Source organism: Gymnoscopelus braueri (assembly GCF_963280865.1).
Source record: "Gymnoscopelus braueri genome assembly, chromosome: 22".
NCBI lineage: Eukaryota > Metazoa > Chordata > Actinopteri > Myctophiformes > Myctophidae > Gymnoscopelus > Gymnoscopelus braueri.
The window spans coordinates 36,224,016-36,250,119 of record NC_137624.1 but is presented as its reverse complement, the minus strand read 5'-3'; the positions used below and the strand labels follow the sequence as shown (position 1 = coordinate 36,250,119).

Here is a 26,104-nt window from a genome sequence, read left to right as displayed (position 1 = left end):
AAAATCAACAGGAAGTTGACATTTTTATTTTTAAAAAAAACAGTACTGGGTTTGGTGATGTTCTATATTGTCTGAATCAACTTTGTTTGCGTTCGTTTATGTGCTAAAAGAGTGACTTTGAGAGCTGTTTTACCGTACAATGTAAGTCAATGAGGAGCATATTTTGAATTATCAATTTCTAATCAATGGAGCAATATTTTTTTATTTCTTGCCCACCTTTGGAGTTACATCATGGCAAGGTAAATACACAACCCAAACCTCTACCAAAGTGGTCTTGCCCTTTAAATGAAAAGGAACCACATTTTAACTAAAATAAATAGCCTACCTGACTGCTGCTAATATTTCTCAGATTCTCTTCTTTAATAGTGAACTCTAGCTCTAGTTCCAGGTTTCCTTTGTAATATTACAGATATTTAGCTCTACAATCTTTCTTAGTGCTTTCTTTAAAACATCTCTCTGAAACACACACTCCATAACCTTCATTAAGCCTGACCCTGGATTGATTGATTGATTGATTGATACATCTATCCACCCATTCATACATTTGTTTTAAATTATTACCAGAATAAGTTTCTAATAACATGTTTATTTTTCCAAGTGTTGCTTTCAGGTTCCTTTTTTCACCATCTGTCTGCTTTAAGTCCAGTGTTGAAGAAGGCCTCCCATCTGAGTATATGTACAGAACAATAACCCTCTCCTCACTCTATTCAGAAAAGTAGCTTAGCACAAAAGTTGAATAAGCAACACTTGATTTATTTGAATGTCATACGGTGATTAACTTATTATACTATAGGTGTGTAGCCAAAGTGTGGCTGGCTTCCCTTAAAACTGGGAAAGCATCTGTCATTTTATATATATATATATATATATATATATATATATATATATATATATATATATATATATATATATATATATATATATATATATATATATATATATATATATATATATATATATATATATATATATATACACACACACACATACATATATATATATATATATCTACACACACACATATATATATGTATGTATATATATATCCATTAAAAATATATATCTGTCTAACGCTCTAACCCTTATAATAATATGTTTGTTCCCAACCTTTATCGAAGACCATTGTCCTCTTTAGGTTCTCTCCCTTTACACGTGAAACCAGACTACAGGTGAAAGAAAAATTGTCTGGTAAACCATCCCGGTTGTGTGAACTCACATTATCAAGTGTCTCCTGTGGACCGATCTGGCCCCCAAGTGCTGGGCGCTCAGGGCCTAAGTAAAAGTGTCAATACTGCAATGTAGAAATACTCTGCTACAAGTAAAAGTCCGGAATTCAAATTTTAATTGAGTAAAAGTACATAAGTATTGGTATTAAAATGTACTTAAAATACCAAAAGTAGAAAGTACTAGTATTATGCAGAATGTCCCATTTCACAAGTTCTACATTTTTTTCAAATGTATAAAAATCTTTTGAAAATAGCCGATCTACAAGCTCACAATGTGTCGAATCGCGACACATTGTGAGCGACACATTGTGAGCTTGTATATCGGCTATTTTCAAATGGCCAAAATTTATATAGTTTTGGTTCCTACAAAACGCCCACCCAGTGCTTGGGGCCACACCGGTCTGCAGAAGACACTGGATAACGTGATAATTCCCATGAGCGGGATGGTTTACCAGGCTACAAGAAAAAAAAGCAATCGGTCTAAAATCATTGAAATGTGTGCAATTTAGCTGTTTATTAGGCAGTTGTGTATATAAATGATTTCAACACTGTCCATTGAAATTTACATAGGTAATTCTGGTAATAGGGTCCCTTTACACACCAAACAAAAATAGAACAATGTTTCTTAGAAGCAGTTCAGACCGATACAATGACATTTCCTATAAATAGTCCACTTTAAAGGACTAGCCACTCATAATACCAGAAGTTGTCCAAACATCATGGTTTCACACATACCAAAAACAAAAAAAAACACTGCTTTATCCACTTAAACCCTATATGGTTGACCGGAGTCCTTCAGGGCTCTTTACTAGTCCTTTCTGTTTTCCGTCATCGTGGGAAAAGCTTCAGCTGAAAATAGCAGATCGACAAGCTTGTCAATCTGCTATTTTCTGCAAAAGCTTTCACCTCAACATGGATGCTGGGGTTTAAGTGGTAAAAAGTACTGCTAATATTTTAAAAACCACAACGCGTTTCTTTACCATGATCAATATCGTATTTCAAAGGCCATAGAGTAAAACAAATTGGCCAAATAACATTGATCCACAAGATTTTCAGTCCCAACATGTCCCACATAAGACAGGACAGCTGTAAAAGCTAGTTACTCATGACCACAATTTCTGGCTCCCCTTGCATCTCTGTTGACAAATAATTTCTGTGAATTATAAATATATTTGTTGCATCGTTGCAATGCCAATGCTACCACATTACTTGTGAATTTGAGTTAAATGTAATGAATTAGAACAGTCTTTTTTTTTTTTTTTTTATTTAATTTTTTATCCCACGATTTTGTAACCCTATTTTTTACACCCAGTGCCAATTGTCTATGTAATCCTGGGCACTACCTTCCCTCTGCCAACCTAGGGAGGCCAGGGCCGAGCTCATGCCTCCTTCAATGCATGAGAGCCAACTGACCTTCTTGTCACCTGACAGGGGAGAGTTTCCCTGGTTGGACGTAGCGCGTGGAAGGAACACGTTATTCCAACCAGTTCCCTTCCCCTCCATCAGGCGCCCCGGCTGGCCAGGGGGAGGCAGTATAGTGACCAGGATTACTGCATGTTTTTGTGAGGGTATCTACCCTAGGAGACACGGGGAGAACATGCAAACTCCACACAGAAAGGCCCTTTCGCCAACCCCACCTAGGGTATGGGCACTGATGACGCGGAGGAGAGAACACGCCCCCAGCGCCCACAGCGTCCCCTGCGGGAATCGAACCCAGGACCTTCTAGCTGTGAGGCGACAGCACTACCGACTGCGCCACCGTGCCCCTGAATTAGAACAGTCTTAAGACAAAAGCACCGACACCCTCGTCTTCAGTAAATGCTAAAAGCTATAAATAGCGGGGACAGAAATGATGCTGTTCAGTCTCAAATATTTCTGTAAGAAATGTATCCATACAACTTTATTTCCCATTTATTTATCAACACTCATATCAAATACCTTGCATGCATCCAACTACATTGTACAAATCTGAGTTAAATCAACTCAAGGGTGTACACTCGCGAGTCAAATCAACACATCTGTACTGAGATAGGGTTCTCATTTCTACACTAGATCCGCTGCAGACATTCATTAAATTGACCTGATTACAACCGTTCCATGCCTCAGAATCTTGATTGAACAATATCCCAGAGAGCTCATTTGGATCAATTTGAAGGGTTTTTGGACCGAGTAGACAGGGCAGGACAACTAACACTTACTAGGTCAGTGGTTCTCAAACCTTTTCCATGTCAAGGACACCCAAATTAGTGTGTATATTTGGCCGCAGACACCAATCAGAAAATATTTTGTGCCAGGGACCCCATACAAGATTTGTGTTGTTAAAACGTTTCCAAGAATATTCCAGATTGTTCAAATGTTTACAAGCTCAAAGCGTTGCATTGCAACGTGTTGTGAGCTTGTAGATTGACTACTTTCAAAAAGCCGGTAAATATATAGGGTTTAAGTGGTTAAATTGATTTTGATGCTGTATTTATATAGCTGGGGGACCCGCTGGAACTCCTTCGAGGACCCCCTGAGAGTCCCTGGACCCCACTTCGAGAACCACTGACTAAGAGAACATGCATCATCGTGATAGTGCCTTCATTCAACTACAGCAACCAATTCCCAGATTGTAATTCATCAACAATTGCAAAGACGTGCCAATTGTTTCCGACAGAACTGAATACCAACAGTACTGATAACAAGGCAGCCAAATGACAGACATTACTTAAGACTTAAAAAATAAAAAGTCAAATCATCTGGATAACAGATTGGGGATACAACTCATATTCATGATATAAAAAAATAAAGAACACTTCTCCAAGGGTGTTTCAGGTTTAAATGATTTAAACCTTCATCTAAAGTCGTCCCCTCAAGGGAATGCGAGGACAAAATACACCCCTAACAAAAATACAAAAAACAACCAGCACATCCATAGCACATGTAACAATGACAACATTAGGGATGTCGGCTATTCCTTGCCAAAATACATTGTCTACGCACTGCATGTAGCTACTAAATCGCCTTCAAATTGGTCCTGAGCCCCATATATTCGTTATGGATTGGCGTGTAAAAACGGAACGTGGCAGGAACACAAACTTCAATGTAGGCAGAAGGCATGTCATTCGCTAATGCTCCTATATGTCCTATTGATCTGAACAATGCAGATACAAGTAATGCAACAGAATAATAATAATCATGTCATGACATGATTCCGTCAATGACAAACCTCTTGTGAGTAGTGAATGTTAATTTTCATCTGAAAAGACAATCAAGGATATCAGAGTAATTGTGGTTAAAATAAACAAAAATGTGATAATGATTTGAAACGCAAGTAACAAAAAAGCAAGATCATCCAGCAATAGTCCTTAACGCAGGCGGCGGGGGGGGAAATATGTTCATAATTCTGTTTCCAATATAACGTTCACTACCCCCACTTAAAGCACTGATAAATATATTCAATTCTTTATATATATAAAAAATGTAGGGGACAGACAAATTCAGACAAATCTTTACAACAATGACAAAAACCATGGAACTCTTATCTTTAAAAACTCAATCAAATTCACAAAAGGAAAACAACCAAACAATTCTGACAATGCACTCTTCTTTCTTTTTATTTTCCCCTGACAGTGGAGAGAATTACGGGGGGTCATTGCACTTCTTCAGAGTCCAATGGGCGTCATCATCATCCTCATCACCATGACAACCCCATTAAAGCCAATGCAGGGCCCTGAGAGACGTCTGCACCGCTCCTTCTCTGATCTCCAAAGCCTGAGTTATACTTGGTCGCGCGTTGTGCCGCACACCGGAAATAGCTGATCTACAAGCTCACAATGGGTCGCAGTTGTGATCTTGTGTGTAGATCACAGGGACAAAATCTAATATGCTTTTTTTTTTTAAGATCTTTGGAATTTGTTATTAGTCGTGTTCCATTGTATTTGTGCCATTGTGCATGCTTGTACAATGGCAGAGTTCTGTATAATATTTATAGTATTTTGAACTACGCAGTATTTTTGGCCCCAGCACAGGAGGATATTTTGTGAACGTAGATTTTGTTTTATTAGGTCACCGTAGAAATAAGAGGAAAGGGGATCCATACTCGTAACAAATACTGCTATACACCTTCTACTTTTCTTTGTGACTAGCTCAAAGTATTAAATGTGATAGTTTCAATTTTGAAATAGCTGTAGAACAGGGGTTTTCAACCGGTGGTCCGTGCACAACTGGTGGTCCCTGGAGGTATTGCATGTGGTCCCTGACCATGCATTCAGTAATGTAGGGGAAGTGAAGATTGTTTTCCTCTCTTTTTTTTTGGGGGGGTGGGGGGAGAAACTTAGGTATTAATACTTGGTATTTGTGTGATATGATGATAGTGGAATTAAAGAGTATCATCATTATCAGCTGTCATATGAGGAGGCTTGTGCTCCAATTGTACTTATAAGTTGAATAATTACTACCAAAGAGGTTCTGGGTGAGCTGTTAGGCAGAATTCCCAGAGCTTACAGTAAAATCAATAAAGCGTTTTTTACCTTTTGCAATATCTAAACGTATAGCAAAGAATAGATACTATGTGCAACTCGAGAAAACCCCTAATGTCAACCCACATCCCCAGCTGACAAAACAGTGGTCCCCTGGTTGATTCTTGGTCAGGATGGTGGTCCCTGCATGCCTCCCTGGTTTACAATCAGCTGAGAACCCCTGCTGTAGAATACAGCATTATAAATCTTACTGGTATTAATTATTGTACCAGTAACCAAGCCAGATGGGTGTCTAGTGTCATATCACGATATCGATGTTAACGTTGATATATTGCCCAAGCCCTAGCAGAGCGGCTATTTCCGGAGTGCAGGCACGGCGTGCAAACGAAGCATGTCAAGCCCTTAATGAGAGAAAAACAGAGCAGCAAGAACAAAAAAGAAAAATGTGCAAAAGTGCGTCCTGCATCCTTTACCGCGGGGGCCACTACGTCCGTACTCTAACCTCAATCTGTGGCTTCACTTCTCTGTGACTGCAGGCCAAAAACTTGTTTTTTCTTTTGTTCTCTTGTACTGAGACGAACAGCGGCGCTCACTGACTTATACAGTACAGAAAATTCAGTGTAATCACTCAAAACTTATAATAGTACGTTATTATTTGTGGGACGTGATCAAATCGGGAGAGAGGTGTTTCATCCGCTAGAAATATTGATCGTGAAAATGTAAAACCTTCTCGTTAAAAGTTACTTCTGTCATTATCAAAGGAGCTTTGCCGTTCGTGCTTCCCTAGAACCCATTACCCCCTCAACTCCTCTGACATCCCCCTGACCAGCCAGCTGCGTATAGTATACATCCCAGCAGTTTAAGGAGGACGCCCCAACCTTTGCATCAGTGCCATGGCAACAACCACCTCATCCCGTGCTCGGGGACGAACGTGAGCCATGAATCAGTTGCATGCTTATTGCTTATAAAGACACTCGGAGAGGAAAAAAAAGGCTAGCGATTGTGTTTTGCGAGCTTATCGTGCGAGCAGTTTGATAAGATTTGCACACATCTCGAAGAACTCTATGGTGTGGCTGCCCGGCCTGGGGTACGGGGCGTTCGGTTCCCCCCCCCCGCCGATGGAGTCCACGGACGAGGTCAGAGACGACGCTATGGAGCCTTCTGCGGCCTTGGCGGCGGGCTGTGCGGGCGTGGCGATGCCCGCGGCGTCCCCCTTTGCTTCTTCCCCGTCCGCGTCGCTCTTAATGGTGGTGCGGCAGTTTCCCACTGAACCGGAGCGGTGAGGGGTAGCGGTCCCAGATTTAGTCTCTAGCATATCATCTGAAAAACACCCGGAGAGGTTAGGTATACCATAACATACAAGTTACTCAGTCGTTCAGGTACAGATTCTTGACAAAGCAAATGAAATAATGCTTATCTTTGCTACATCTAATAAAAGGGGGTTCCCAAACCTTTTTTGGTCGGGACCCAAGAATTGTGGTGTTTCCCTGGGACCACGAACACATTATGAATTAACCACGTATGCCCCCATTTAATAGTGAAAATAGCCAATCTACAAGCTCCATGTGTCATGTTGTGAGGTTGTAGATCAGCTATTTTCACAATTTCTCAGAACTAACTTTCTTGAGTTAGTGTCGAAGTGTCCTTGACCTAATTGCTCCCGATGAGCAGGTTGGTGCCTTGCATGGTTTCCTCCACCATCGGTGTATGAATGTGTGTGTGAGTGAATGGGTCAATGTAATGCATAATCTATGTAAAGCGCTTTGGTAAATCCATTTTTATTTATTCATTTTTTTCTTTTTTTCATTCATTTCTTTTTTATTCATTGAGTGCCCGAATTATTTCTGGCCAGTACGATTTTAATTTTTTTTTTTTAAGTAAAAAAAAAGTGCTTAGGAAGCGAGATACAGCTTTTTTCAGTTATAAGTTAAACAAGGAGTGGATGGAGCTGCAAATCTTCAGATAATGATATCTTGGGTTCTTTTTTGAGTTTTTTTTCAATTTTTTTCAAAAACACGTGAAACACGTTAATGGCACGTTGCACCATAGCGGTAAAACACGTGAAACACGTTAATGGCACGCAATGAGTTAAGATTCTTTTGAAAATACGGTTTGAAACCGTTTGAAACTCTTTGTATAATGTTTTTTTGTGTGTATGAAAATCTTTTGAAAGAATAAAAACACATTTTTGGGAAAAACTAAAAACAAAAAGGATATTTTGCATTCATCATGAAGTTGCAATAAATGATAGAACATGGAACGTAGTTTCAGCGTACCATCTATACTACGAAAGTCCAGGAGGTACGTCCTGCTGTCCACCTGGTAGAGCTGAAGGCTCATCTTGGCTTGCAAGCTAGTGATGGGGTTCTTCCTCCTCACACGAAAGTGGTACGGATTCACAACCTAAGAGTCAACACACACATTATGAACCATTAGTATGTGGATTCACAACCGAAGAGTCAACACACACATTATGAACCATTAGTATATGGATTCACAACCTAAGAGTCAACACGCACATCAAGAACATTCAGTAAAAACCTGCAGAGCCGGTTTTAATGAATGTTCTTGATGTTTGTGTTGACTCAGGTATCACATCAGAGGTAGAGAGAAACCAAGAATATTAATTGTGTATTGCGATGCACAGTATATAAACAGAGTCTATCTATGTGATCGTGAAAAGGCAGCCAATGAATTATCAGACAGAGTGTGAGAACAATCTTTATCAGCGTGTCAGGTGTCATGCTCAGGTGGCAGCAACTTCACACGAGGGCCACAGTGTCAGCCAATGACAATGACAGAATGAGGAACGTCTGGGCTTGGCATAGTCTAATCCACATTGTAATCAATGAGTGGTCCTTGAAGGGGTTCCAGGGGGGGTCACTGACTAAATTACTTCTATTTAGGAACCAAATGGACCCTTACAGGTGTGTAACTCAAGAGCGTGTACAAATGAAACCTTACAGGTCTATTCGTTTCTATTTGTACACTCTCACTGAGGATTTTACAGCGTGTTTAAAGCTGGACGCTTACTCCACTTTTAGATGATCACCCTCTCTCTCAACGCGGTGGTTGGAAAACTACAACATGATGTCACTGAGCCGCGGTGATAAGCGAGTCACCGCTCACCCCAACACATCTCTCTGTTTTTACGAACCGAAATCACCCTGCCGCTGTTATTGGTCTAGAAGTTGGGTGGGCGGTCCCCTTGGTTTCACAGGCACATTGTGAACAGTGTTTTGAAACAGAGGGGAGACACGGAACAGAGCGCAGCAGAAAGCAAACGGACATCAGCCGACTATGAGCGCCTAGTATCAAAAATCACCTTTTAGGTGAAAAAGTTTTTTACCAAAAAAGTGAAAGGGTTATCACCTAAAATGGTAGCATGCAGCCACCTTTAGAGTCCCACATATACAAATCGTATCAAATGAGGACGTGGCCTAATGCATTTCAAAAGGGGGTCCTTATTAAAAAAGTATGAGAATCATTGGTCTAATAACCTAAATTGCAAAGCCACTTCATCTTGTAAACCCAGACACAAACTTAAAAGGCTACATCCTATCATGGTTAATGCAAAACAGGAAATGCATTTCCCTTGTAAATTGTCCTTCACAAGCAAATTCAAACATGTGGGCCAACTGAGTGACGCATACTTACGTCTGGTAAGTTCACTTTTTAATCTAAAGATTACGCCAGATAAAGTGGAATGACAACATTCCATTCTAGGTCAGGTGGAATTATAACAGATGAACAGCAACCAAATTGGTTTAATATTGACTTTTTGACCATTGAGGCAGCTACAGTACGTCAATTATACTGCTGTGGCAGTGTCTCTCTCACTCTCACACACACACACACACACACACACAGATGTACTAACGACACATTGTGAGCTTGTAGACTGGCTATTTGCAACCAAGTATTAGGGCTGTCATGATTACAAATGTAAGTTGAGATCAAACATTTCACAGGGCAGATATGACAAATAACTGAAATATACAAAGAAATTGAAATATGAATCATTTGTAAACATAGCAGAACATAGCTGATCTACAAGCTTACAATGAGTCACAAAAAGTGACACGTTGTAAGCTTGTAGATCAGCTATTTCTGCTATTCTTTATATTTGAAAATGTGTGAAAGGTTTTCAACGTGGAAACGATTATGACGATCACGCTAAAATAATTGCGATTATCTCAAATAATTAAGACGATTATGTAATAATTGTGACAGGCCTACCGAGTATAAATGAGGCATAATAAGATTAGCCCATTAGGCCCTTATTCAGTGTTGCCAGATTCTGTGAGAGAAACAAGCAACCAGGTCTAGGAAAACCAGCCCAAAAGAAGCGATTATGGGCCACATGAGCAGTTTAACATATACATCAGCTATTTGAAAATAGCAGATCTACAAGCTCACAACGCGTCGCGATGCGACGCGTTGTGAGCTTGTAGATCGGCTATTTTCAAATAAAAATCTTGCTGGGAAATTATAATAAGCCGATCTGGCAACCCTGCCCTTATCACGTCTCTCATCAACCGGATCTCACCTTCCATTCGTAGTCCAGCTGTTTCATGGCGCGGCACACCTCCGACATGATGTCGTTGGGTCTGCTCTGACTGCGGATGCCCAGGTGCCACTTGGCCCGCCTGACGCCCGAGTGCTTGGCCTTCTGCGGGTTGAGCTCGTCCAGCGTGTGCCGCGGCCGGGGGCTCTCCGCCAGCAGGAAGGGCACGCGCTCGGGGTGGGGCTTGATGGCGACGGCCGAGGAGGCCCCGGAGGCGGTGAGGTGCTGGTCCTCCAGGAAGGAGTCGGGCGGGCTGGAGGCCAGGTAGAAGTCCTTGGCCTCGTTCATGATGCGACGGTTGTCTATGATGAGGTGGTAGGCCACGGCCAGCGGGTCCTGGTGGTTGCGGCTGTACAGGCAGGTGAGCACCTCCTCCTCGGTGGCCTCGAACTTGTCGCAGACCTCCTTCAGGGCCTCGTCGTCGATGATGTTGTTGGTGTACGAGGGGTCCTCGGGGAAGAGGTACTTGGGCTGGTCCTCTTTGAACCACTCGTCCTCCCTGTGGGACGCAAAGATAAGACCCCCCTTATCAGACAACGTCACACTGATAAGAACCAGTATGCAAGTGAACCCCACCGCTCATATGATGCAATGTTAAAGTGGTCACTGCACTCATGTGTAAAAATGCATCCCATAACTTTCAGATGCTGTTTTTCTCAGAGTATGGAGGAAGAATGCTTAGGATTCTTACTCTCGCTCTGGAAATATATAATCCTTGGTTTCTGTTGTGTACAATAATAGCAATTCAAAGCAGTTGTCCCCCAAACCCCACCTCCAGTGGCTGTCATAAAAACTGGGGGAGCGCTCGATGATCACGGCACCAGAGCCTGCTTGGCTCGCGCAGCTGCAGCCCGTCAAGCCTAATTTATGCTCCGTCCCGCGCGCCGAGAATAGCAGACCTCAAAGCTCACACCGGTCGCATCCGCGGCGCGGTTGTGAGCTTGTATGTCAGCGAGCAATACCGTTGCGCGATGAAGTATATGTCTCGCTAGGGCGCACCCCACTAGCCAACACACAAGGTTGAATGAACTGAAACCAGTGCGTCCCCAAAACAACAGGTTTGGGGATCTGTTGGGAATTCATTACATGATACAGTGCGTCCAGTCTCAATGTTGGTAAACAAATACTTGGTCTATAAGTCAAGCTTTTTAATAATGACAGAGCAAATAGCAGGCCAGGACTAGCAAATAATGCTAAGAGTTACACCTAATTCACATTTGGAATCTAGAAGTAGGATCCTTCAATAATTTTAGGGCTGCAACAGTTAATATACAGTATCTGCAAGATGCTACATGTTGTGAGTTTGTATATCTATTTTCAAAGTATAAAATAGAGTTTAAATGGTTAATCAGACTAATCATTTTAGCAGATTATGAAAAAATATATATTATAAAAAGAATTTGCATCGATTCGTTAACATAGTAATTGCTATTCTAAGTAAAATAATCCATAGCTGCAGCCCTATCCAACTGAATCATCCAATAATTAAGATCCCACTGAAGCTCACCGGATCTCTCTGATGGTGGCTCTCTTCATGGGGTCCACCTGCAGCATGTGCTTAAGGAGGCTGATTACGGTGGGGTTCAGGTACTGTGGCGTGAAGAAGATGCCGTCGCAGATCTTTTTAAAGAGGGTTGGCACGTGGTCGTCGTCAAACGGGAGCGTCCCGCACAGCAAGGCATAGAGGATCACCCCACTGCTCCATATGTCCACCTCCGGACCGGCGTAGAGCCTGGAGACATGGTTCACATGCATTAACCCATTAAAACCTGGAAAGCATCCATGTCATTTTAGATTTCAGCTATATATATAAAGTATATAACATACATGGGCAACTGGCGGACCGGGGGCCACATGCGGCCCCCCACCTTCACTTAATGCGGCCCGCAGGTTAATATCGGAATACTGATATATTATTGATTTCAGCTGACGAAGATTCTATTGTCTTTGTTATGTCCAATGCATTTGTATTTAAGGTCATAAAGTTAACATAAGTATAACTAAATGCATTTGAAATTAAATAAAACTGTTACTTTTCAGGATTCTAATTCAAAAATAGCACATAAAAATGTCTGGATTCCAATGAAAAAATGCTACCTGCTACTTTTGTGTGACATAGAATGGCATTTTAAAAAGTTAAAATACGGAGATAAGAGGTGTCTGCCCAACAGTATATGCAGTGTGGCCCTCTGGAGTGAGTGTGGAAATAATAGTGGCATCATCAAAGTTGCCCACCCCTGGTATATAACATACATTTTTCAGAAAACTCTTATGCTGCTGCGTTGAGTGCGTTCACACTGGCAGATACAAAAGATACACAGCTACACAGCATATGCAAAGCTTTGTATCTGGAGTTGAAACCAGAAACTTTTTTGTAGCTGTTGTAGCTTTTGTACAAACGTCTGATGTATCACCATCCTTGCATCTTCATGTTGCTGGCTTCCATTGAAAAAAGAATGGTAGCCTGTATCTGTTTGCTGTTCTACATACGGCCAACCAGGTGAAGAAATAACAGACTGAGAGGCTTTAAAGGGCAAGACCACTTTGGTAGAGGTTTGGGTTGTGTATTTACCTTGCCATGATGTAACTCCAAAGGTGGACAAGAAATCAAAAATAATTGCTCCATTGATTAGAAATTGATCATTCAAAATATGCTCCTCATTGACTTACATTGTACGGTAAAACAGCTCTCAAAGTCACTCTTTTAGCACATAAACAAACAAAGTTGATTCAGACAATATAGAACATCACCAAACCCAGTACTGTTTGTTTTTTTAATAAAAATGTTAACTTCCTGTTGATTTTGCTATTTTTATTAAGAAGAAAACCCGGACTGGATCCGTGGATCCGGATCTTCAAATAGTAAAATCAGCAGGAAGTTGACATTTTTATTAAAAAAATAAACAGTACTGGGTTTGGTGATGTTCTATATTGTCTGAATCAGCTTTGTTTGGGTTCATTTATGTGCTAAAATAGTGACTTTGAGAGCTGTTTCAGCGTACAATGTAAGTCAATGAGGAGCATATTTTGAATGATCAATTTCTAATCAATGGAGCAATTATTTTTGATTTCTTGCCCACCTTTGGAGTTACATCATGGCAAGGTAACTACACAACCCAAACCTCTACCAAAGTGGTCTTACCCTTTAATTTGGGGGTCCTTGATGTGAAGAAGAAAAAAAAACGAGAACCCCTGCAATAGACTGATTGACAGTAGATAGCCACCCCGCTGTGTGTGACTCCAGTAAATCCCCATTCTGTCCAGCTATCCCAGAACGACCCAGTTAATCGCCCCCACTTTGCAGTCTGTGAGTATGACTCATGGAATAATCACGACATGCCATGGAAATGTACAACGATAAAATATCACAGTTAAAAAGTGAATTTCAGTATCCTGTTTACTGTGAAAAAGGGAAGCGTTTGAGCTATAATCATCAGCATCACGCTGACACACACGTTGGAGAAACGTGTGTGTATTTTTTTTTCCCCCATAAATAAATAAATAGAAGATTAAGGAATCCATGAGTGCTGGTGTTCTGTTTGTTCTGTCAACCTTGCACCCGGCGAGAGCTGTGCATGAGAGCTACGCAGGGAGCTGTGCACGCTTCTACTCATTATCTTGATCAAAATTAGGTCCAACTGTGGTCCAACTGTGTAGCCTACAATTACAATTTGGGCAGTTCTACATCTGTGTCTGCTAATGGTCCTTTTCAAATGGTTTACTCATGGAAAGGGTGGGGCTACCAAAATAACATCACACTGCTTTCTTAATCTCCCATAACATCGCACTGCTTTGCTAATCTCCCATAACTACTTTCTTTTAGCCTACGGCTACTGTAAGTTATAATAGTGATTACAATCTTCATAAAATAATTTGTAAAGTTAAACATTTTATAGTCATAGCGGAGACTGAGACACGTGAGAACAGGTTGAAAAGCATCTTGAAGAGAACATGTGCACAACTGGTCGTGCCTGCATTAACCCATTGACTGCCAAAATTATTTCTGGCCGCGTTTGCCCACTGCCAGAGATTTTTCATTGAAAACAAAAAAGTACTCAGGAGCCGAGATACAGAATTTTTAAGTTTTAAGTTAACAAGGAAGTGGATAGGAGTCTAGAGCTTCGAAAAATCATATCTCCTTGGTTTTTGGTCGTAGATCTACACGATTGGCAGTCAATGGGTTAAGGTGATTTTGCGCTGTCTGGCCCATGACATAAAATTAGCTTGATGCCCATTTTATTAAATATAGTTAATTGGAAAAAAAAACATTACCTCCCCGAGATGACCTCTGGAGCAGCATAATTCGGAGAACCACAGCTTGTTCGCAAGAACTCTCCATCCGACATCATGTTTGATAAACCTGCACAGCATTGTACAATAAATTACACGTTAGGTTTGTATTTCTTTTTAATGCCCTATAATGCCCTAGATGACCACAATAAAGAAGGGTGAGACTCAAAAGTGGGAAAGCTTGTATGTGAGAACTTTTAATTAACAAGATACAGTATATGTATTTTCTAATGTTAACATTAACCCATTGACTGCCAGTCGCGTAGATCTACGCGAACCTATTTATAGCCGCCACGTGCCAGTCGCGTAGATCTACGTGAGCATTTTTTTTTTGACCCAAAGACCAAGGAGATATGATTTTTCGAAGATCTAGACTCCTATCCACTTCCTTGTTAACTTAAAACTAAAAAAATCTGTATCTCGGCTCCTGAGTACTTTTTTTTTTTCAATGAAAAATCTCTGGCAGTGGGCAAACGCGGCCAGAAATTATTTTGGCAGTTAATGGGTTAATGCCACATAGCCTTACACAACTCATATGGAAAACGATAGTCTGTCGACCCGTTTTCGGACAGTCCTACTGTGCCGTATTGATTTTGACAGTACACTTTGAATTCGTTTTATTCGGTCTTTTGAATAAAATTCCATTTAGTTTTAGTCATATTTTAGTCATCTGAAATGTTTTAGTTTTAGTCTAGCTTTAGTGGACTAAATATTTAGTCGACAAAATCTACAGTTGATTTAGTCGACTAAAATGGCGGTGCCTTGATGGCGTCGTAATGCCCGATTTTGGTTGGTTGCATGCTGAAAATAGCTGATCTACAAGACTGCGACGATTTGTGAGATATTTTCAAAGCGCAACAAAAAAAGGTAGTCGATAAACATTTTCCGGCATAGTTTTAGGCGACAAAATCAACACTGCTACTGTGTGCATCTGTGTGTGTGTGTGGGGTGTGTGTGTGTGTGTGTGTGTGTGTGTGTGTGTGTGTGGGGGGGGGGGGCTTGCCAAAGTCTGCAATCTTAGCGTTCATCTGGGCATCGAGCAGGACGTTCTCTGGCTTGAGGTCTCGGTGGACGACCATGTGTCGGTGGCAGTAGTCTACCGCCGAGATAATTTGCTGGAACAGCCGACGGCTCTCCTTCTCATCCAGCTGTCGGAGCAGAGCAACAAACAAAAAGTACAAAAGATGAGAAACAATACCCACTGCCAGTGCTTTGTGTGTGACTCATGGATTAAAAGCTAAATATAAATCACACGACTGAAAAATCTTTGTATGGCTAACTAAACTCTGGCGAGCTGCAGGATATCTACAAGCCCTTGAGAGCTTGTAGATAGGCTACTTTCGCTGTGCAACACACTTCCATAGAAGGGCATGGAAGTGGCATGCTGGCTTCTATGGAATCCAAATGACTGAAATCAGTCTGAGAACTTAAATACATGGGGACTTTCTCTTGCGAGTTATGCTTGGTTCTTCATACTTGGCTGCATGCCAGTGTCAGGCACCGTAAACAGCAGACGTATAAGCTCACAACAAGTCACAACAAGCACAAACAACCTGAAAGCCGTCGGTAGACTTTATACATTTACAGTGATATAATCCTGCACATCTCATTTCACAACATACCAACTCTCCTAAAGATTTAGACTATAGGCCTATTCATTTAGCGTAGGCTGATTTTAAATCCGTTGTTGCCATTGTGAGGAATGACTCACATCTCATCCATTGTCTCACAAAAAAAAAAGCTTATTTTTTCCCCCCACTGAAAATACCGGCTGTTTTTTACTGACATCAGGTCGGATCGGGTTGTGAAATTTATTATTTTTTGTTTATTTAAGCAACTTGCAGACTTGAAATTTGAGATGCATAATTCAACACAATGTAAATGGATTCTGTCCTTGCCGTTTAGTCAATGTTACGCTAGGTAAGGCCATGTTAGGTAAGGCCTTAATGTCTTCATTATTATCATGCCTCTAAGGCTGTCTTAAGTTTGTCTTGTGACAAACATCGACTTGGAAGATGTCATCCTTTCTTGGCCTTATGATTATGTTCTGATAATCTGAATATTATAGAGTCAAGAGACGCCACTTCATGCTAGCCTGGTATTTATTGAGTACAGCTTCACTATGTCACAATCTCCCCTCTTATGTGTATAATCAGGGTTTGATTAGTAAAAAAAAATACAAAACATGATATACTTATATGGTTCTTTGCATTACAAGTAGAGGGGGATCTACAAAATCACAAGTTGTCGCAGCGTGATGAAACATATCAGAGTCTACATTTTCCCAGCGTAAATGGATGACTTATATTCGTCTGTAGCAGCTCTAGATGTATTACCTTTCCATTTTTGCATATGTAGTCAAAGAGCTCTCCTCCTGAGACATATTCCATCACCATGAAGATATCTGTAGGGGTGCTGATCACCTGATACCTGCAGGGATAACAAACGCATCACAAAATCCATGAGCAGCACATCTCACCACAGACTACTCTTTGAAAATTAAGTTCAAATTTGATCAGGATTTAAAACAGAACTATGTAACTTTCCTCTTCTACCACAGATTTTTTTAACTCGGGTCTCTCCGCACGTGCTGAATGTTTACCTTTGAGCTAATAGAGCGGAGCCTGCCTGCTACATGGTGCTGCTTTAAAGGTATCATGACATTCATTTTCATTTTTTTTATTTTCAATGTTTTATTTGGGGTTTTATGACCTCAATTACACCCAAAAAACCTGAACTTAGAACATTCAGTGGATTTTCTGTGGTCTGGGGTTTTCTGAATAATTAGGCTGAAAAGTAATCTGAGCTTGGCCCTTCGACAGTGAGGTCACAGTCGATTAATCCCGCCCACTCTCCTCCTCGCCCCTCCCCTCCCCTATCCTTTCCTTTGGGGGGGCGGAGCAGAGGCGATGATTGACAGGCAAAATCCCTCACCAGCGACACCCGCAGGCAAAGATTTCTTTTTTCATTGCAGTTGAAAAGGCTTTAGAAATGTGAGAGAAAAACACCTGCCATGGATCACTGGAATGGAATTTTCACTTAAAACTTTTTGTACACTTTTGAAGGACCAGGACAAAGACTTTGAATGTGGTGTAAAAGTGAATGTCATTAAACCTTTAAGTAATAAATAAAGAGTATGCATTTATGAACTGTATCTGTATTATGTCTAACTAATATGACAGAGCCTAGGTGATATTAACATTGTTTATTTCACATACAAATCAATTAAGCTTTCTCAACTTATAGGATACAAACAAACAGTACCGCTACAGAACAATGGGTTTTCAGTTAAAACATATAGAATATTGACTAGTATTTATTATCACAGATTTTCATTAAACTAGTCAGACCTGTGTTAATCAGGTTTTCTACAACTAATCCTTTTAGTTTTTTGCCCAGCTTTAATGATTTTGGACAGAGATTACTGTACAGTGTCTGTCTAGCTCCACCAAGGTCACGGTCTTCAACATGGAGGACACGGGAGTTAATAAAAAGAACAACAAAAATGAACATTAACATCTTCCAGCACGGCACGGAGAAATGTTATATCACAGAATTTTTATAAATTGTGATGGAGTAATATATATGCCCAATTTATTCTTTATCGTACGACAGTGCCACATGCCGGAAATTGTAAACTTCCAAGCTCATAACACAGTGGTTTTTCAACCCTTTTCATATCAAGATCCATTATTTATTCGGTATTTGAGCCACGGACCACCATTTGATGAGATTTAGCCTCTCGCAGACCCAAAACTTTGCATATTTTGTTGTCGTGGATCAAAATAACAATTCTTCTACATTACCTAATTGTGTAGACTTCATGTAAATTAAGTAATGCAAATGTTTAACAATAATTTAACTCTTGAGAGCGTACAATTACCGGTAAGCCAAATGGACCCGTGGTTTCATTTTACACTCTCAAGAGTTAAAGATCTTCCATGTGGTTACCAAACTTTGGTTACCAACTTCTCCATCATTTAGCTGGGGACCACCTGGAACCCCCTCAAGGTCCACTGGTGGTCCCCCGGACCACTGCTTGAGAACCACTGTCATAACGCATCATGGGTGCAAGGCACTGTGAGCTTATAGATCTGCCATTTTCAGGCAACGACGCCGTCATAGAGGACAAAGTATAAGTCGAGGCTATACAGTAATTTAAGTCAAAGTACACGTCAGCATGGTTTTCGCAGGGATGGATGACCTTTGCGTCGGTGTGTGTGTGTGTGGAGTGTGGCGGAGCACGGCACAAGTCACATTTCCTGCCTATTACAACAGGCTGACATTCCAAAATGTATCTAAGCTAATCTGACAGTCTGCACTACACTGACCTCAAAACAACACAGACTAATTTCTCCACAAATTTCCCAAATAGCTTTAGCCAGCCCTACACTAACAGATGAGGGGGACAGCTCAGCAGCATTATGTAAATAAACAACACTGAACAAATATCCATCTAGGAAAACAGACGCCTACACAATGTGAATGACGACATTAGGGCTGGTAAATTAACTCTTTCAGTGCCAATGAAAAAAAAAAAATATTTTTTTGCCAGCAATTTTTTTTTGTTTTTTCAAAGAAAAAAAAAGTGCTTAGGAAGCGAGATACAGCCTTTTTCAGTTATAGGTTAAACAAAGAGTGGATGGAGCTGCAAATCTTCAGATAATGATATCTTGGGTTCTGAACACTTTAAAAAAATAAATAAAATTAAACTCGGGATTTCTCGTTCTGGCACTGAGGGTATAACCCTAAAACTCGGGATAACTCGGGGCTTGGCACTGAGAGAGTTAATATTCAAATTTCGAATATTCCTCGAATATGGGGGAAATATGTATATTCGAATATGAAAACTAATATTCGAATAAAAAATAAAATCTATTTTTTTTCATGTTTGACAGGAACAATACAATGTTTTTTGTATTGTTCCTGTCAAATAAACATAAAAAAATATATATATAACTTTTTTATAAATATCTTTTTTTGTAATAATATTCGAATATCGCCAATTTTTAAGACCAATATTCGAATATCATTTCTGAGGGAAGTTACCAGCCCTAAAGCCTACACAATGTGAATGACGACACGCAATTGATCACACACTGCACTTCAGGCCACAAAGTACACACAGTAGCAGTTTCTGTCAACACAACCAATGACCGTCCCTTTATTCATAACATGTTGGTAACACTGGTAGCTGTTATGTAATGGCCTTATGGTGACTATCGTCATACCACAAGCCACAATGCATGAACAACATTTCTGACTGCCTGGCTGGGACTCCATTAAAAAGGGATAGTTCACCCCCAAAATGACTCTTTTTTTCTATAGATTAGTCACCCCATGGAGAGTTGAATTCATGGATATTTTTTTGTTTTTGTTGCATTCCTAAGCCAATAATTTGATGACCCCTTTAAGACGGACAATATTGTGTACAGTGGTTGGTCCCCATAAGTTAGTGCACTATATATATATATGTTACAGGGTGAATGGAGAACCAGGTAGATTGAAGAAGGCGCGTTCGTTTTTACCACCCACCCAGCAATTCTGTAGAAGCAACACTAGAGGGAGCCACAAGCCAGGCTTGTGCACAAACATATATGGCTGCGACCACACACACACACACACACACACACACACACACGCGCACGTGCTTTTTTTGGTTTATTGAAAGCAGGACTGTTAAGATACTTTTATTGTGTTCTGGCTTTTGTTTTACTTTCTCCCTGACACACACACACACACACACACACACACACACACACACACACACACACACACACACACACACACACACACACACACACACACACACACACACACACACACACACACACACACACACACACACACACACACACAGTGATCCATGAAAAGAACTATTCTGTCCCTATCGGTTTACAACTCAAACGGCGCTGAGTCGACTAGTAGAGCATCGGCCCGTCAGCGCGGGCACTCGCGCCTGGAGGCGCGAGGGCGCGCTTCCTCGGCCTCAAGCTCCACTAAGTCGGCGCGCCTCCGTCGTGGACAAGCGTGTGCACGCGTGTTCAGCGTTCCCCTAGCGTAGCTTCCTGGTTGCTATGTGGGGGGGAACAACAAAAGACAGGTCCGCGTCGGCACATCAAAGCCCCGCCTCTCCGCGTTCTCCTTCTCAAGGAGGACGGTTTATTTCGCGAGGAGGAGCTCCTCCTCGCGAAATAAACCGTCCTCCTTCCCCGAGGAGAAGGAGGACGGTTTATTTCGCGAGGAGCTCCTCCTCGCGAGCCTCACGTAATAAACCCCCGCCTCGCAGCGCCGCGTCCTCCTTCTCCTCCTCGCGAGCCTCGCTAATAAACCCTATCTCGAAAAGCCCCGCCTCGCCCCGTGCCTAAAAACAAGCGCTCTGTCTTCAATCTACCTGGTTCTCCATTCACCCTGTGACATATGCACACACACACACACACACACACACACACACACACACACACACACACACACACACACACACACACACACACACACACACACACACACACACACACACACACACACACACACACACACACACACACACACACACACACACACACACACACACACACACACACACACACACACACACACACACAGGGCTAAGGTTGTGTGATCCATCATTGAATTTTGAACACAATGTTACAAGGCAAGTTCGGTATGTACTATCATAGTTAAAGGAGTAGTTCACCCAAAAAATTACTTATTTTCTATCAATTACACAGCCCCATGAAGCCTTGAATTCATGGAGATTATTTTGTCGCATTCCTAAGCCAATAATTTTAATGACCCGGCGGACTCAAAGAGTCTCCCACTGAGTCTCCTATTGACCGATGATCCGGTCATCAAAATTACTGGCTCAGGAATGCCACAAAAACAAAGAAATCTCCCATGAATTCAAGGCTTCGTGGGGTGTGTGTAATTGATAGAAAATAAGTTTAAAAAGATGCGTGAACTACTCCTTTAAATTGGGGGTCTGATTCCAGTTAGTTACATTTTCTTTTGGTTTATAAAGTCATCTTTGTATTACATGTTACCCGCCCTAGGCCTACATCTGGTGCAACAGATTAAAACAGAAAAAGAAAAATGTTAGTCACGTTTTGTAAAGAAAAACAAAGTCTGCCCTCAAAGCTCCAGTGTAAACGCCAAAGAGGTCATCAGAGGAGATTAACAATAATGAACAACAAATAAAGCGCAAGAGACTGACGGGAGAAGAGACTGGGTCAACCAGAAATACACCATTAACCCATTGAGACTGGGAACGCATCGGCGTCATTTTAGATTTTTAGCTAGAGCCGTTATTTCATACTTTGGCTATAAAAAAATAGCAGATATACAAGCTCATTGCGCGGCACAGAGTGCCGCGCAATGAGCTTGTAGATCTGCTATTTTTGAAAAATCATGAATGTGTGCAAATCTTAGAATAAATATTTTTTAAGCAAACATTTGTAACTCAAATCTGTGCTTCTGGGGGTCCCTGGAGCAAAATATTTTGAGACGGGGGTCCGCGACCAAATACATATAATTTTGGGTGGTCCTTGACATGAAAAGGTTTGAGAACCACTGATATTATTATAGCAACATTACCGTATACGTTTTTTTTAAGAAAAATAAAAGGATTTAGAAGACATTTGTAGACGCGTTCCCGGACTGAATGGGTTAAAACCTTAAAAATAGCCTCAGTAAGTGGCACCAAATGTGGCAGCATTTGGGAGGATTACAGGGGCAGCAAACAAGGCTGTGAATGGATGGAGGGACTTACAGTTTAATTATGTGAGGGTGTCTGAAAAGCTTGAGGTTCTGGATCTCCCGGCGGATCTTTCCCACCACGTCCAGACTGCGGATCTTCTGCCTGTTCAGGATCTTCACTGCCACTTGGTGCTTGGTCAACTCGTGCTGGCCCACTGCGGGATAAAAGTTCAAAAGAATTTAGAGACATTTTAGACCACTGGTTCTCAATCTCAAATGTTGGGTCTGGGGACCAGGCTTGCCAGATCTGCTTGTTAAAAAAATATAAAGCCGATCTACAAGATCTCAACGCGTTGCATCGTGACGCGTTGTGAGCTTGTAGATCTGCTATTTTCAAATAGCTGATGTATATGTTAAAGTGCACATGTGGCCCATAGTCGCTTCTTTTGGGCTGGTTTTCCTAGACCTGGTTGCTTGTTTCTCTCACAGAATCTGGCAACACTGCTGGGGACCAGCGGGGGTCCCCCCCCCCCCCCCCTTCATTGGTGTGTCACCCCAGGTTGCGTCTAAACCCTAACCTCACAGAAATTATGACTGAACCTAACCTCAAAACCCTGTCCACCTGGGCCAAACACCGGGAAAAACACCCTGGGCCAAACAGGGGTCCCAAATGGACCCTTACAGGTCTGTAACTCAGAGTGTACAAATGTGTCCGTTTGGTTCCATTTGTGCACTCTTAAGTTAAATAAATAAATAAACACTGAGGATTTTAGAATGTAGATTGGGGTCCCAGAGATAATTAAAAAAATGTATCAAATGGGGCTCCATGGCCTCATGCAGAGTAGGTTGGGGTCCCTGTCCCCAAATATGATCAAATGGGGGTCCAAGGCAGGGGTCATCAATGTGTCCGTACACGGACAAATGTGTCTGTGGCAAGACAATTTTAGATTTTTTTTTTTTACATACGTATATTATGTTGTCATTTTGATCATAAGACCCAATTACTGAATGTCAGTCTCCAGGTTTTCTTCAGAATATGTATGACACTGATTTACTATGATGCATAAGGAGTGACAGTGGTTCTATAACTTTTTATGTTCAAGGACCCCCATAACTCTGAGAGAGCGCACACATGATTTGTAAACACCGTTCATTTAAAGCTATAGCTCTTTATGCGTTTCTGGTAATATTATAGTCCACTCATTTGTACGTCAAAGGCAAAAATGGAACTTTGACAAAAATGTCCACCACAGGCCAGCATGGCGATGACCCCTGGTCCAAGGCCTAATGGATATCAAACTGTGCGGTCCTGGACTATGAGCACACATAGAAAACAGTATTGCATGAGAGACAAAGACAAGACCAAAGTTAGGATAAAAGGGATAAATATAGCCCAATCAAATAAGGCAACCGCAGCAGCTTCGAAGAGAACCACAGAAGCTTGACCACCGTTGAACACTGACAGCAAAACGAAGCTGATCCGGGCAAACTGAAAATCCCCCCCGTTAAACGGAACTGACAACTGTAAATCTGGACACAAAGCAGGAAAGAGAAGCTTGCAATGCATGCACAATACCATTTAACTTTTTACTGGAGGGTCAAATATTAACCCAAGCTCCCGTTGTCAATGAGTCATTGAGGAAAAATGTCATGCAGTGTCGTTAGTGGTCATCTTGGAAGAGATTTCATTGATTATTAACGCATTAGAATCTATAATGTGAGGTATGGCGTAAATAACACATTTATACTGTGTGAGCTAAGCCGTGGCTCTGTGAGTTGAGCTATAAGCCATGGCTTGGCCAACAACACAGTATAAATTAGGCTTTTGTTTTCCAAGGAACACTGTCTGGAGAAAGGCATGTCATTTGCGAGCCAGGCTAACGTACAAATGAAACACTTAAGTGGCTAAGAGGGTCCCCAGCTAAATGATTGATAGGAAGTTAGGAACCTAATGTATTGTACCCTACAGGTCTTTAACTCAAACAGTTAGCATTGAGGATTTAACAGTCAATGTCCATAACCCCTGATATGCATGTGTACACACACACACACACACACACACACACACACACTTAATGAATATGCCCTGGTCAGTGCCAATGACACACAACCAGAGAGGTCTAGTTGGGCCCAGGTCATGATTCATATCATCTTCCAGAGATATTGAAACAACAGGACGAATGGAGCGCCAGTTAGGTAGCAACAGTACATGGACCCTCACTTAGCACAAGTCCATGGACCCCCAGTTAGCTAGCAACAGTCCATGGACCCCCACTTAGCAAAAGTCCATGGACCCCCAGTTAGTTAGCAACAGTCCTTGGACCCCCAGTTAGTTAGCAACAGTCCATGGACCCCCAGTTAGTTAGAAACAGTCCATGGAGCACCAGTTAGCAACAGTCAATGGACCTCCAATTAGTTAGCAACACTCAGCAGCAGTCAATGAAGATCCAGATAGTTAGCAACAGCCAATGAAGACCCTGTTAAGTTTGCAAAAGTCAATGGAGCTCCAGTCAGTTAGCAACAGTCAGTAGAGCTCCAGTCAGTTAGAAACAGTCAGTACAGCTCCAGTCAGTTAGAAACAGTCAGTAGAGATCCAGTCAGTTAGAAACAGTCAGTACAGCTCCAGTCAGTAGATCTCCAGTCAGTTAGAAACAGTCAGTACAGCACAGCTCCAGTCAGTTAGAAACAGTCAGTAGAGCTCCAGTCAGTAAGCAACAGTCAGTACAGCTCCAGTCAGTTAGAAACAGTCAGTACAGCTCCAGTCAGTAGATCTCCAGTCAGTTAGAAACAGTCAGTACAGCACAGCTCCAGTCAGTTAGAAACAGTCAGCAGAGCTCCAGTCAGTTAGCAACAGTCAGTAGAGCTCCAGTTTAGCAACAGTCAGTAGAGCTCCAGTCAGTTAGAAACAGTCAATGAAGAAGCTCCAGTTCAGTTAGCAACAGTCACTATACTAGACTAGAGCTCCAGTCAGATAGCAACAGTCACTGAAGCTCCAGTTCAGTTAGCAACAGTCACTAGAGCTCCAGTTAGTTCACTTAGCAGCAGTCACTAGACTAGAGCTCCAGTCAGTTAGCCACAGTCAGTCAGTTAGCAACAGTCACTAGAGCTCCAGTCAGTCAGTTAGTCAGTTAGCAACAGTCACTAGAGCTCCATGGTCAGTTAGCAACAGTCACTAGAGCTCCAGTCAGTCAGTTAGCAACAGTCACTGAAGCTCCAGTTAGTTCACTTAGCAGCAGTCACTAGACTAGAGAGCTCCAGTCAGTTATTTAGCAACAGTCACAGTGCTTCCTGGTGGCGCTCCTCTCCTCCTGCCAAAGTGGACTTCACGCTCGTTAGCTATAGCTAGCAGACAGATAGCCCCTCTCTAACCAAATCAATAACACTACAACATTCCTGTCAATCGGTGCCAGTTCTACACGCATTTACACAACACAGCAGCTGCCGTTGGAACAAGTCACACGCGCGAACAACACAACACAAAGTAGTAAAACGGTCACAACAGACAGTAGTAAATGAGTTAAAGGCTGCAGACAGTCAGGCCAACACAACAAGTGTGTTGATGTTGCGTTGTGTGAAAAGTTAGCTTGACAAGCATAGCTTAGCACAGTTTCCAACCTTTGTCCCCCCCCCTACCTACTACTCCCCCCTCTCCGTGCACAGTGACACAACATTCACCTAAACGTACCTTTAACCTTCCCAAAGGTCCCCACTCCCAGCGTGTCTCCGAGAATGTAATGGCCGATTTTAACGTTGCCTTCGTGCTGCTGCTTCTTCTTCTCCATCGTCGCCATGGCTGCTGTTGGTCCCGCAGTGGCCTGGTTGCCGTGGAGCTAGCTGGGCTGGCTACAGGCTAGCTGCGGGTGGAA

The 26,104-nt window shown here is 41.8% G+C and overlaps 1 protein-coding gene across 2 annotated transcripts; it reads right to left on the bottom strand.

Annotated features, from left to right (window-relative positions):
• Nucleotides 1-1,715: 1,715 nt before the first annotated feature.
• prkaa1 (protein kinase, AMP-activated, alpha 1 catalytic subunit) lies at nt 1,716-26,104 on the bottom strand. 2 transcript variants are annotated; one of them, XR_013932566.1, is made up of 10 exons: nt 25,924-26,104; nt 22,312-22,453; nt 16,880-16,973; nt 15,547-15,691; nt 14,526-14,613; nt 11,761-11,985; nt 10,236-10,752; nt 7,963-8,089; nt 6,009-7,006; nt 1,716-5,978 (listed from the first exon to the last, which is right to left on the bottom strand). XR_013932566.1 is itself a non-coding variant. In XM_080420020.1 (9 exons), the coding sequence occupies exons 1-9, from the start codon at nt 26,027-26,029 to the stop codon at nt 6,702-6,704; spliced, it is 1,749 nt and encodes a 582-aa protein (XP_080276146.1). In that variant the 5' UTR covers nt 26,030-26,104; the 3' UTR covers nt 1,716-6,701. The 2 variants fall into 2 exon arrangements, 1 of the variants encoding a protein (XP_080276146.1); XM_080420020.1 differs by having other exon boundaries at nt 1,716-7,006.